Raw genomic sequence first — 13701 nt, 5'->3', positions numbered from 1 at the left:
CAAGCAGTAGGTAGCCAGTGGGAGTACATTTATACATATTGTGTTATATACATACCAAACATAAATCTGGTGTAATTCTTTGCCACCAAAAAAATGACCGAAGAACAGAGAGTTCCGGCAACCGCCTAAATAATAAGGGGTGGGTGCTGTGGCCCCCAATGAACGTGACGAGAAAGAAATTTTACGGTAAGTTATACCAAAAATATCTGTTTCTCGTCCGTATCATTGGGGGCCACAGCCTAGACCATGGGACGTTCACAAGCAGTCCCGAAAAAAACATATACTGGGTGGGCACTGCACGTGCGGTCAAACGACTGCCGCCTGCAGGATTTTCCGTCCAAGAGCGGCATCGGATGATGCGGCTATATGGACTCTATAAAATTTCGAAAATGTATGCACGGACGTCCAGGTGGCTGCCTTGCACACCTGGAGGGCTGAGGCTCCATGACGGACTGCCCAGGAGGCCCCCACCGCCCGTGTGGAGTGGGCCGTAACCCGAAATGGTGGCGAGCGTCCCGAGGCTCGATATGCTTCCGTTATCAGGGACCTTATCCATTTTGATAGGGTGACTTTTGAAGCTGCTAGGCCCCTTCGAGTCCCCTCCGGAATAACGAAGAGGGAGTTGGTCTTGCGGAAATCCCTTGTTCTCTTCACATAGGTTCTCAGCGCCCTTACTACGTCCAGGTGGTGTAGTAGTTTTTCCTTTTTGTGTACTGGATTTGGACAAAAGGAGGGCAAAACGATTTCCTCATTAATATGAAACTGAGAGACTACTTTTGGTAAAAACTCGGGTGATGGTCTTAGTACCACTTTGTCCTGGTGAAAGGCCATATATGGTGTTTGTATAGACAGTGCCGCTAGTTCCGAGACCCTTCGGATCGATGTGATGGCGACGAGGAATGCCACCTTCCAGGTTAGTAACCGCATCGGGATTTCCTTGAGCGGCTCAAACGGCTGGTCCGTAATAGTGTCTAACACGAGATTGAGCTCCCAAGTTTGGACCGGAGGCTTAAACGGGGGTGTTGTATGGGCAACTCCTTGCAGGAAAGTCCGTACTGCCATCCTGTTTGCAATTGGTCTTTGGAACAGTACCGTTAGTGCTGATACCTGGCCCCTCAGCGACCCTACCCTTAATCCTACTTCAAGGCCTGATTGTAGGAATGCAAGAATCCTGGACACCGAAAATTGCATTGGTTGTAAACGCCTCTCCTCGCACCAGATGAAGAAGCGCTTCCAGACTCTATAGTAGATTGCTGATGAGGCTGCTTTCCTGGCTCGTATCATTGTCTGGATGACATTCTCCGCATAACCCTTCCTTCTCAATACCTCGGTCTCAACGGCCAGGCCGTCAAATGTAGAGACCTGGAATCCGGGTGAACAAAAGGCCCCTGGGATAGCAGGTCTCTTCGCTCCGGAAGGTGCCACGGTGTGTCGTACAGCATCTCCATGATGGCCGCGTACCAGCTCCTTCTTGGCCAATTTGGTGCTACCAATATCGCCGGTCGCCCTTCCTGCTTGATTTTTCCCAGGATCCTCGGTATGAGCGGGATTGGCGGGAATACGTATAGGAGTTTGTACTCCCTCCACGGAATTGTCAGGGCATCGGTTGCCGCTGCCTGTGGGTCCCGGGCTCGGGACACAAATGGGTGTATCTTGCAGTTCAACCGTGACGCCATGAGGTCCACATCTGGTGTGCCCCATTTCCGGCATATCGTCTGAAAAATTTCTGGATGCAGGCCCCATTCGCCGGGATCTATCCTTTCCCGGCTTAGGTAATCCGCCATCCAGTTTTCTACTCCGGGGATGTACACCGCGGATATTGAGCTTAGATGCCTCTCTGCCCATGTCAGTATGGCTGCCACCTCGCTCATTACCGACGAGCTCCGTGTCCCACCTTGCCGGTTGATATAGGCCACCGCTGTGGTGTTGTCCGTCTGAATGCGTACGCTTTTTCTCTTGAGACTGGGCCCGAAGTGTTGGAGCGTCCGGTAGATAGCTCGCAGTTCTAGAATGTTTATGTGAAGCCTTGCCTCTCTTTGTGACCACTCTCCCTGAACCGATTGGTCCCTCAGTGTTCCGCCCCAACCTGAAAGGCTGGCGTCCGTCGTCACTACTGTCCATTGCCTGGGGCCCAACGGTCGCCCTGCCTGCAGTCTGCCAGGTCTCAGCCACCATTTCAGTGACCCTCGGACCTGAGGGGTTATCTGGATCTGCCGTTCCAGGGTCAGCCGGGACCCATCCCAGCGTGACAGTATCAGGTGTTGTAACATCCTTGATCGGAACTGAGCGAAAGGGATTGCCTCGAATGCTGCCACCATCTGGCCCAGGATAGCCATGCAGTATCTGATGGTCAGTGGTTTCCCCTGCCTTAGGGACCGGACGCCCTGCCGGAGCTTGTGTGCCTTTGCTTGAGGTAGCCGGATCCGGTGGAGGCTGGTGTCGAATATCATGCCCAGAAATTGCAAACGTTGTGTTGGTTTTAGACATGACTTTTCGTGGTTCACTATCCAGCCGAATTCTTGTAGGGTTTTTATCGTGACGTTCAGGCTCCTGACGTTGTCGTCCAACGATGGTGCTTTTATTAGTATGTCGTCTAGGTATGGAATAGCTTCTATACCTTCCGCATGAACTAGCGCCATCACTGCCGCTAGTACCTTCGTGAAAACTCTTGGTGACGTAGACAGGCCGAATGGCAGCGCCGTAAACTGAAAGTGCCTTCCCTGTGTTTCGAAGCGGAGGAATTTCTGATGTGTTTCCCGGATTGGGATATGAAGGTAGGCGTCCTTGATATCTATCGAGGACAGAAATTCCCCCGGCTGCATGGATGTTATCACGGACTTGACTGACTCCATCCGGAAATGTTTTGTCCTGACGAATCGATTCAATCTCCTTAAGTCCAGGACCGGTCTCACTCTGCCATCCTTTTTGGGTACTAGGAAAAGGTTCGAGTAGAACCCCTGCCTCTCCTGGGCTCCTGGCACCGGTTTCACAACCCCTTGTGCCAGTAGGTTCTGTACTGCTTGTTGTAGGTTGGCTACCCCTTCCGGAGAGGACGGCACTCTGGACTTGCAGAAAAAATTCCGTGGGAGGGTTGTGAATTCGATTGAGTACCCGGATGTCACAATCTCCTGTACCCACTTGTCGTTCACGCGCCTCCCCCATGTCTCCCAAAATTGGGAGAGTCTGCCCCCCACCCTGGTGACACTGGGTGGGGGCAGTGCCTCATGCCACGTTTTTTGGTCCCGCCATTTTCGATGTTCCGGGTCGTGGTCGCCACGGCTGTTTTGTTTTAAATGAGGGGCCCCTCTTTGACTCTGCAGGGGTTCTCGTAGAGTGGGACCACTGCCCCGCCCCTGGGCGGGATGGAAAGCGCCGAAAGGGCCTAAAGAACGGCTTCTTTCTTAATGGGGCCTTCTCCTTCCTTGCCGCCATTTGCGGTAGTGACGTGCTCTTGCCGCCTGTGGCGTCCTTTATCATGACATCCAGTTTGGGGCCGAATAGTCTGTCTCCCTCAAACGGCAATTTCGTTAGCGCTATTTTGGACGCTGTATCCGCTGACCAGCTCTTCAGCCAGAGTGTTCTCCTTGTCGCTACCGATGCGGCGGACGCCCGGGCCACAAATTTGGCTGCGTCAAGCTGAGCTGTGCATACAAACTTATTTGCCTGTATGATATTATCTGTCAGCTCGAGCAACTCGCTTGGTGGAGCGCCTGCTATGATGTCTTTCCGTAATTGTTTGGCCCAGGCTGTGGACGCCTTACTGACCCATGCAGCCGCAAATATCGGTTGCAAGGCTGTGCCTGTGGCTTGAAACACTGTTTTTGCCAAGGTGTCCAGCTTCCTGTCTTGCGGGTTCGCTAGCGTCGCTACTTCGGCTGTTGGCAATGCTGTGCTCTTAGCTAGTCGTGACACGGGTGGGTCGACTACTGGAGGTACCGCCCAACTCTTTTTCAAGCCCCCTGGGAACGGGTAAGTAATTTCCCAAGTCTTCCCGGGTTGCCTGAATTTTTTATCCGGGTTCTGCCACTCCTTGTTAAGGGCTTCCGAGAAATCCGGGTGGTCCGGAAAGACCTGTCGTGATTTCCTCTGTCGTCTAAACGACACCGTGGACGGGGCCGTTTCTACTGTTTCTTCCGTAACCTGGAGGGTTTCCCTTACGGATATCACCAGGCTGTCCATTAGGCTGGCTAGGCGTGACACTTGCTCTTCGTCTAGTTCAGACATTGACGAGGCATCAGAGCGGTCGTAGTCTTCCGACCCACTGCCCTCACCTGCCGTTTGTGCCGTGTCATGGGATGCCCGAGAGCACGACGCTCGTGGGGACTCATGGTGAGCCCGGGCCTGTCTTGTAGAATATCGGGATCGCGACGAGTGCCGTGATCTATGATACGTATGCACAGATTCTCTGGAACCGTGGGAGCCGCGAGAGTCCCCGGACCGCCTGGACCTGGGGGACCTACCTGACCTCCTGGTGCGCCGTGACCTCCGGGGGGAGTCCTCGCTACTGCGGGACCTCCTCCTCTTGCGTGTCCTCCCTTGCGCGTATTCCGAGGAGGACGCGTCGGAGCTGAGCTCTAACCGGCGTAAAATTGCCGCAGAGGATGAGGCCAGGCCGGAAACGGCAGCAGCCAGGGACCTTGCCCATTGGGGCTCGGGCCCTGGCTCCACAGGGGCGGCGGGGGGCACCGGAGTCCCTGGGGGAGCGCGTGCCGTGGTGCACCCCGCGCAGCGGGGGTCGGTTTGACCGTACGCAAATTTAACGCTGCATGTAGAGCAAGCGTAGTGCTTCACCCTCCCCTTGGCCGGGCTGGAACCCTCTGATCTGGGGTCAGACATGGTAACACAACACAATTTGCAACTGGTGGGTACCGTTTACAGGAATGCCTGCAGGGGGGGGAGGGGAGGGCGAGGGGAGAACACCGCAAAGTGCCGCCTTGGGCAAGGCTTACCCGGTCTGGCAGCTGTTTGTGCGGTTCCCCCGGTCCAGCTGGAGCCTCTGGTCCTGACGTTTGAATGTTGTCGGGAGTCGACGCGGGTACACACACACGACCTCGTAGCGTTGGTGACCCGGCAGGCGTTGTGGCAGGGACTTGCTGCGGCGTTGTCACTGCTGCTGGTGCCCGAGACAGGAGGTGCTGCTGCTGTCCGGATGCTTCTCCACAGCAGAGGGACCCTGCAGAGCCGGATGGCTGGACGGCTGCTGCTCAGAAGCGCTGCTGCCCCTCAGGCGGGCTGCTGCTCAGGCGGGCTGCTGCTCAGGAGGGCTGCTGCTCAGGAGGGCTGCTGCTCAGGAGGGCTGCTGCTCAGGAGGGCTGCTGCTCAGGCGGGCTGCTGCTCAGGAGGGCTGCTGCTCAGGAGGGCTGCTGCTCAGGAGGGCTGCTGCTCAGGAGGGCTGCTGCTGCGGGCTCGGGGAGCTGCACAGTGCCAGGCTCCGGCGTGCGTGTAGGCAAGCTGACACGCTGTGCTGCAGAGAGCGGCCATTCTTTTTCCTGGCTGCCCTTTTTAAGCTTGCCGCGCTCGGAGGGGGCGTGGCCTGGCCGGGAAGCGTCCCCGTGACCCGGAAGTGACGTCTTCCGGCCGTGACGACGGCGCTCCGCCCCCCGGAGCGCCGCGCCCGGAAGTGGCTTGCCGGCCGGCGCCTCGGCGTCCTGCCCTGCCCTGCCCCGCTCCGCTCCGCTTCTATCCCTGCCAAGGGAGAAACTGCCGCCGCTGCTGCTTCTCTGCCGTCCGAGAGTTGTGATGCCCAGGTAACCTGCGTCTTGTTGCCGCTGCCGCCGCTGCGAGGAGGGAGTCCCGAGTGATTATTTTCTGGTGTTGTTCTGGGGCCACAGCCTGTCCACACGTCGACAGCTCCAGCAGTGCTGCCCCCTACGCGTCACCGTCAGACAGTGCGCTACTCCAGGGAGGGGGAGCCCTATGGCTGGCGGGTAACCGACTCGGATGCGCATTGCATGGTCGGGCCCCTTTTTCTTCTCTGGGTGAGACGCCGCAGTAGTGGTGGAGACACCCCCTGCCTGCGTCTCCCCCGGGAGGCCAGTAAAGCCAGGGAAAAGCCCCGACTCCCCGGATTCCCGCGAATAGCTTTTCCTACGTCTGCCTCCTAGCAGACACTAAGCTAAAGACTAATTAGCTGAGTGCCTGCAGGGGGGGATATAGCCAGCGGGGAGGAGCTAACACTTTTTTTGCTTAGTGTCGCCTCCTAGGGCAGTGGCTATATCCCATGGTCTAGGCTGTGGCCCCCAATGATACGGACGAGAAAACCTGCACTGAAACATGTAAAAGTCATTATATGAAGCACAATGGGGAGGGTTAAAAGTGGTTTCCTCATCTTATAAAGAGTGACTTTATAATCGGTCAGGGTCCCACATCAATGCCGAGAATGTTCCTTTATAGGATTTCCCTGCACAGCGCCACTCCTGGCCACCTGACCATGCCGAGAACTGCAGTTAGCCTCAGTCACTCTCGGACCATAACCTCTTCTATTTCTCTGTCAAGCTTCCTAGCATCTCCCCTGACCCTCCTATCTACTGTACATACAGGAACCTTCAAGCCTTTCACACCCAGGACTTTGCAGAGTCCCTACAGTCCTCTCTGTTCCCCATCTCTCTCCTCTCCTTCCCCAACCTGGCTGCTGCACATCACTCTCAAACCTGCCCTGGATGAAGTGGCACCCCCGTGACACAAGCCATCCGATGCAGTCCACGGCAACCCTGGCTCACGCCTCAAATGCGCTTCATCTGGCGGTGCTGAACGGCTGTGGAGGAAGACTTTCTCCACTTTAAAGTCATGCTCAGAACCTACAACCTCACCCTCCACCATGCCAAACAAATCTACTTCCCCTCTCTCGTCTCCTTACTATCTCATAACCCTATACGACTGACACTTTCCACTCCCTTCTCAGTCCAAAATTGCAGCCCCCGGTGACGGATCTCAGAGCTGAACAGCTGGCTGCTTACTGCAAAAAGAAAATTGATGACATCCCAGACTTGCTCTGACCATAGTTTCGTCAGTACTGCATTTAGCTCCTGTTCACTCTCTGTACTTAGACCAAAGGAAGAAGTCTCCAATATGCTTTCCTCTGCTCACCCCACCACCTGCGCTAGCGACCCTCTCCCGTCTCACCTCCTTTGGCCCCTCTCCCCAGTGGTCATCTCCCACCTCACCACTATATTCAATCTCTCTGACCTCTGGCATTTTTCCCTCTTCTTTCAAACATGCCATCATATCCCCACTGCTAAAGAAACAGACTCTTGACTCGTCCGATGCTGCAAACTACCGACCTATCTCAGACCTCCCCTACATCTCCGAACTATTAGAACGTATGGTTTACACCCACCTTATAAGCCATCTCTAAGAAAAGTCTCTCCTTGACCGCCTACGGTCCACTTTCCGGCCCCTACACTCGACAAAAGCCGCCCTGACTAAAGTGTCAAACAATCTCCTGATGGCCAAATCGAGGGGTGACTACTCCCTACTAATCCTCCTCGATCTCTCTGCAGCATTTTACACCGTTGACCACAAACTCCTCCTCAGTATGCTTTGCTTCATCGGCCTAAAGGACACTGCTCTCTCCTGGTTCTTCTCCTACCTATCCGACCACTCCTTCAGTGTCTGCTTTGCTGGCTCTATCTCCCCTCCTCTACCGCTTGCCGTTGGGGTCCCCCAGGGCTCGGTTCTCAGACCCCATTGGACAGACCATTAGGAGATTTGGCCTCCAATACCACCTCTATGCTGATGACACCCAGTTATACACCTCTTCCCGCAACATCACAGCAACATTCCTCCAGAACACAGACTGCCTGTCCGCTGTCCAACACTATGCCCCTCTCTACCCAAAACTGAACCTCTCAAAAACTGACCTTCTCCTGTTTCTGTTCTCTGCTAACCGACCTCATCCTGACATCTACATCCTGACATCTCTCAGTGTGTGGCACCACCATAACTCCCAGACGGCACACCCACCTGCCTTGGGGTTATATTTGACTCCGTTCTCTCCTTTACCCTATATATCTAATCTCTCGCCCGAACATGTCAGCTGCACCTCAAGAACATCGCAAGAATCTGCCCTGTTCTCACTGCAGACACGCTAAAAACGCTCACTGTTGCCCTCATCCAGTCTTGTCTCGATTATTGCAACTCGTTGCTGATCAGCCTCCCCTGCACCAGACTCTACCCTCTCCAATCCATCCTGAATGCGGCAGCCAGGCTCATATTCCTGTCCAGCCGCTACTCGGACGCCTCTGCCCTGTGCCAGTCACTGCAATGGCTGCCCGTCAAATACAGAATACAATTTAAACTCACCACCCTCATCCACAAAGCCCTCCACAGCGCCGCACCGCCCTACATTGCTTCCCTCATCTCAATTCACCACCCAGCCCGCGCTCTCTGCTCCACTAACGAAATCAGACTAAGTGCCCCTTTAATTTGAACCTCTCATTCCCGCCTCCAAGATGTCTCCAGAGCAGCACCAGTCTTCTGGATGCACTGCCCCAAAATATCCAGGCAATCACTGACACTAAACCTTAGGGGTGCTCTAAAAATGCACCTCTTCAGGGAGGCATACCACATCTCCTAAACATAACCCCTCTATACTCCACCCGATAACATGCTCTCTGTCCTACTGACTGCAATTCCTGCTGGCGATAATCAACCGCCCCCTGCAGTCATACCGATTCAGCCACTATACAGCCTGACCATTGTCTATGTGTATAGCACCCCTCACTCTCCACCTCGCCATACCGTGCACATCTCAAGCCTCTAATTTCTGTATCACCCCATTATCTGTAGTATGTAAGGTCTTGGAGCAGGACCCTCACCCCTACTGTTTCCATCAACTGACTACTTCATGTAATTGTGGTCTTGTTTTTATTTTCCCTGTCTTGTAAGCGCTGCGAAATATGTTGGCGGTATATAAAGATTATTATTCACTTGAATGCCTCTGCGCTGTTGCTTTGCAGAGGAAAAAACAGTGAAGGGGAAACTGTTCTGTGTCTTCTCCACTTTTAGGATTGGTGGGGGTCCCCAAAGTCAGACCCCCATTGATCCGAAAGTAATAACATATCCCAGCGCTAAACAATTGCTTTATAAAATAAGACTCTTTCCTTCAACTGCTGTAAAAATTACAGGTTACGTTACAACGAAAAAAAACGGCATTTCACTCTAGACTCTATAGGAGTTCTATACTCACCTTCGCACAGACTGGACAAACTAACTTTGACTTGTACTGGCCCTGGAACAAATCCACCACAAAGGAGTCATTCCTCATCTTGTGCCGCAACCATGCTTCATCAGCAACTTCCTGAAAGAAGAGGACAAGAAACAAAATAAAGACATTAATGTCCTCTAGGGCCTAAGGGAACGCAGAGTAATTTTGTTTCTATCGGCTACTTTAGCACAAATATCTAGAGTCTATTCTCAGGAACATTTTTAATGTTATAGTTGGGAATTATCTTTAAGTCAGACAGAGTCTTAAATCGTTCCAGCAATAAACCGAAAAGTACAAAAGGATCTAGATTAGAAATACTTGTTTAAGACCATAAGACAGACTTGTATGGCAGACGATGCGGAGCTTTAAACCAGCACAATTGTAAGTCTTCAATGCAGGTTTAAAAAGGACTTTCCAGGACTTTAATATACCTCAATATCAGATTTGTGGGGGTTCGCCAAGTGGGGCCCTCGCTGACGAGCAGTATAAAGTGGTTGGGGGGGGGGGGGGGGGGGGGGAGAGACACTCTGGTAAGTGCTGCAGCCACTTTACCGCATACCAGAGGCACAACACCATAAAACTGTATACAGGCTGTGCCTGGTGTAGAAGACCAATCCCATTCACTTGAAGGGGACTGAGCTGGTCTTATGGCACATGATAAAATGGACCTCTTTAATCAATCAGTTGATCAGAAGGGGTCTCAAGCGCAGGGCCCATTGATGTGATATTACCCATCTTGAAAACACTGTAGGTCATCAACTGGGCATCACTATGATGCTCCAAGTTAAGGTCAGGATATCCGTGGTCAGGGTAATATGCTTGTATGAAACTGGCCTGGTCAGATGCCTGGCTTTATAACCACTTATGCCTCCATGCCCACCCGTATCACATCTTGTATCCAAGCTAGAGGCAGTGCAACAGGGTACTAGAGCCTCCATGCCCGCCTGTATCACATCTTGTATCCAAGCTAGAGGCTGTACAACAGGGTACTAGAGCCTCCTATTGAGGGGTCAGTCTTCCATAATAAATGATCCCTTTGCTCTGATATTGTAAATCACTTACTTATATCAACGTTACAATCACAGAGAAAGTTTCATTCCATCCAAAAACAACTTCTAGGTGCTTGATTTGTTTTTTGAACAGGAGTGTATTTAAATGGGCTGTCCAGTTATAAACTATTGATGCCATGTCCTCAGGATAGGTTATCAATGACAGATCAGCGGGGAGTCCATCACACTGGACCCCCAACAATCAGCTGGAGCAGTCATGCTCCATGCTCATTTCTGGAAGAAGCAGACAGCTCCGTTCCCACTGCAGTACAAAGGTTTGATATTGCAGGCCAAGTTCCCATTGAAATGAATGGGGACGTGACCTACAATAACAAGCTGGGCGTCTGCAGGGAATGCAGCTGTCCACTTCCTGTACACCTCAGCTCAGTACATAAGAGCACTGGCCCAGAGAACAGCTGATCGACAGGGGTCACAGGCAACGGACCCCCGCTGATCTATTAGTGACGGCCTATCCCGAGGATACTTCATTAGTAGAAGCTGACCAAGCATCTAAACAGTCAGAGCGAGGGGGAAGAAGCGCCCACACCTCATCGGCACTCCACCCCAAAATGCGATCATCGGGGTCCGATGGGATAGCATGCTGAAAGCAGGGCTTGAAAGGCAGCATCAAAAGTGGCTATATACTGCAATATTGACATATTGCAATATATAAATGAACTTGCACTAATTTGATTGGTTGTACCAAGCCCCCAATGGGGACTAAATCTAAATGTTAAAAAAAAAAATTGAAATAGTTAATGGGGTATGTACAAGTCCGAACTATTAAAATACCGCAATATTTAACCCGCATGGTGGAGGCTGTTAAAAACTGGTGATAGGTTCCCTTTACAGCATATTAAAAGTCCAGTAAAAAGAAGCAGAACAGTCCAAGAAGTCTCCATGTACCTCATCCGGCCTCCCATCTGAGTCCACGGTCTCCGTATATGGCTTATTCTGAATCCGGTTCAGATCTTCATGAAGTCCGTCCAGCAGAAAAGCCATGAACTCCTGTGCATCGTGCTGAGCATAACCAGTGAACTGGCTAGCTTTACTTGCAACAATTGCCTGGAAAAAAGTATATGTATTAATAGACACACAATGCACTACCCTACATACTAAAGCATATGATATTTGAGTGAAGTGTCCTCTAAGGCCTCATATCCACAGGTGGGTCGGATTTCGCATGCGGGAGCCAGCAACGGATTCAGACCCTGCCCGTGGCCAGCGACCCTGCCTACCTGTTCAGGTTTTTTTTTTGTACTGCGGATGTGTGTGGAAGCGCTGGCGCACATGCACAGTAGTCTTTTTTTTTTTTTTTCAAACTCCTGCTTTCTCGCGGAATCCAAGGCCCATCCGCAATGTCAATTGTGGACAGGATGCGGATTAGAGGGCTTCCATGAACTTCAAATGGAAACGCCCGTGTGGGAACCGCAGCAAAATGGAGCATGCTGCGATTTTTTATCCACAAGTGGACACCGCAATTGGATTCCGCTCGTGGACATGAAGGATCGTTTTACCATAGCACGCTATGGAGGCTTATTGCTATGGAATCCGGAGCGGAACGCCCACTTCGAATTCCACAGCAAAGTTCTGCCCATGGACATTGGGCCTAAATGAACACTGTGGCACTTTTGAAGTAGGATTGATTTTGGTCCCAGAGGTTGGACTCCCACTGCACATAAAGTGATGGCAGATCCTAACAATATGCAAATCGCTTTACAAAATGGGAATACCCCTTTAGCGCTGCCTGTTCACGGGCGATTTTTCATTGCGTTCACCGCGGCAATGATCCAGCCGCGGGGAACACTGTCCACAGCGTTGCTATGGAAAGCGCAGCCCCGCTGTCCACGAGCAGAGAATCATAGCGATTCTCTGCTCGCAGGCAGTAAACAGAGCATGCTGCAATTTGCCGTGATTCTCCGCGGTGAGCCAGTCAGGCGCAGTGCGGAGAACAGTTAGCAGGCCCCTGCTCCCCAGCGGTAGCTCCCGCAGTGGAGATCAGCCGTGGGATATCGCAACGCCCATGGACAGGCAGCCTAAGAATTAGTTCTAGGTCATGCTCACCTTGAGTTTTGATGGTTGGAAGGCGTGATGAGTTCCTTTCCAAAGAGCCCTTAATAAGACCGCAAAACTGACAGCAAGACGCCCCCCGGTCCCTAAAGGGTTGTTACAATTGATCTCAGATTCAAACGAATGATCTATTGAGGAATAGAAACAATAAAGGGAAAACATTAAGAACATGAGCGAAGAAGACGATACCAGAAACACATCTGCCTATAATTATGGAACAGAAGAGGTTGTTGCAGCAAATCTCTTACGAACAGAACCGACAGCCACTAACCTTTTTTTTAAAAGGAACTTTATTTAGCCAGAATAAAATGGACAAATAAACAGGAACAGTGGGCACAGAAAGTGCACATCATAATGGAGTCACATTACATGAAAACAGAAAGAGTAATTATTTGCATACATGCGTACATTCCTTATAAATCATAACATCTGGCTATATATTTTTATTTTAACCTAATCAATTATTGATAATAAGAACCACAGAAAATGGCTCCCAAACCTTGAGCCTGAAAATAACAAAAATAAGAACTATAGCAACTCCTCCCCCCTCCCCAACAACACAGCGAGACTTTCAACAAAAAAGGATAGAAAACAGATTTTAGGTCAAGTGGGTACTCCTCACTCCATCCCCTCACAGGCAGATCCCTCTCCCACCGTTGCAGGGCAGCTCACTCACGCACCCCAGATCTTTTCATATCCCCTGGCCATATACGTCAGCTTATACATAGGAATCACAGAATTTACCACCTGGATCCATGCCCTCCTGGTCGGCCTCTCCAGTTTAGCAATACCACCTTTTTAACATTAAAAAAAGCAGCAACTTATATAAGGTGTGGGTTGCCCCAGCCACAGGGAGGTTTCCAACAAACCCGAAAAGGCACACCCCAGGGTGCAGGGTCCTTAGGGCCTCCAGATGAGACTCCATGAATATGAGAACGTCCCTCAAATAATCTCGCAGGACACTGCAGGCCCAGAACATATGCATAACGGTCCCATCAGCCATCAACATTGAGGGCACGTCGCAGAGGGAAGCAAAGTATCCTACCCAGACAACAGATCCGGTATATCATTGACCCACTTCCAGGTGACCCTCTCCTTCATCGGGGCCAGATGCTGTATTAGCTGGGCGTAGAAATTAGACAGCGGCTTCAGGAGGTTACACATTTGTGCCAGGCCCTCCAACCAAGACAGGGACAATGGTATGGACAGGCCTTGAAACTAAGCCCCAATCACATGCTTTAGCTGGTAGTATCTAAAGTATGAATGTTCAGGCAAGTTATGGCTTATCTGCAGTTGCAGGAAAGCGCAAAAGGTGCCCTCACTAACTTTATCAGACAGGACACTCACCACATGCTCAGTGTAGGAAAGAGAATGTCA

At 51.7% G+C, this 13701-nt stretch overlaps 1 protein-coding gene across 3 annotated transcripts in view; it reads right to left on the bottom strand.

The window, feature by feature from the left end:
* Window positions 1-13701, bottom strand: part of USP19 (ubiquitin specific peptidase 19) — an 82539-nt gene that overhangs the window by 41994 nt on the left and 26844 nt on the right. For all 3 annotated transcript variants that reach the window (XM_066596780.1, XM_066596779.1, XM_066596781.1), the window contains exons 12-14: window positions 12319-12452; window positions 11161-11319; window positions 9188-9298 (exon numbers count right to left, since the gene is read on the bottom strand). In XM_066596780.1, coding sequence (XP_066452877.1) covers window positions 9188-9298; window positions 11161-11319; window positions 12319-12452 — 404 coding nt within the window. The remainder of the gene's footprint in view (window positions 1-9187; window positions 9299-11160; window positions 11320-12318; window positions 12453-13701) is intronic.

Source organism: Eleutherodactylus coqui, chromosome 3 (genome assembly GCF_035609145.1).
Source record: "Eleutherodactylus coqui strain aEleCoq1 chromosome 3, aEleCoq1.hap1, whole genome shotgun sequence".
Lineage (NCBI taxonomy): Eukaryota > Metazoa > Chordata > Amphibia > Anura > Eleutherodactylidae > Eleutherodactylus > Eleutherodactylus coqui.
Note: the sequence above shows the minus strand (reverse complement) of the source record. Positions and strands in the feature narration are given on the sequence as shown.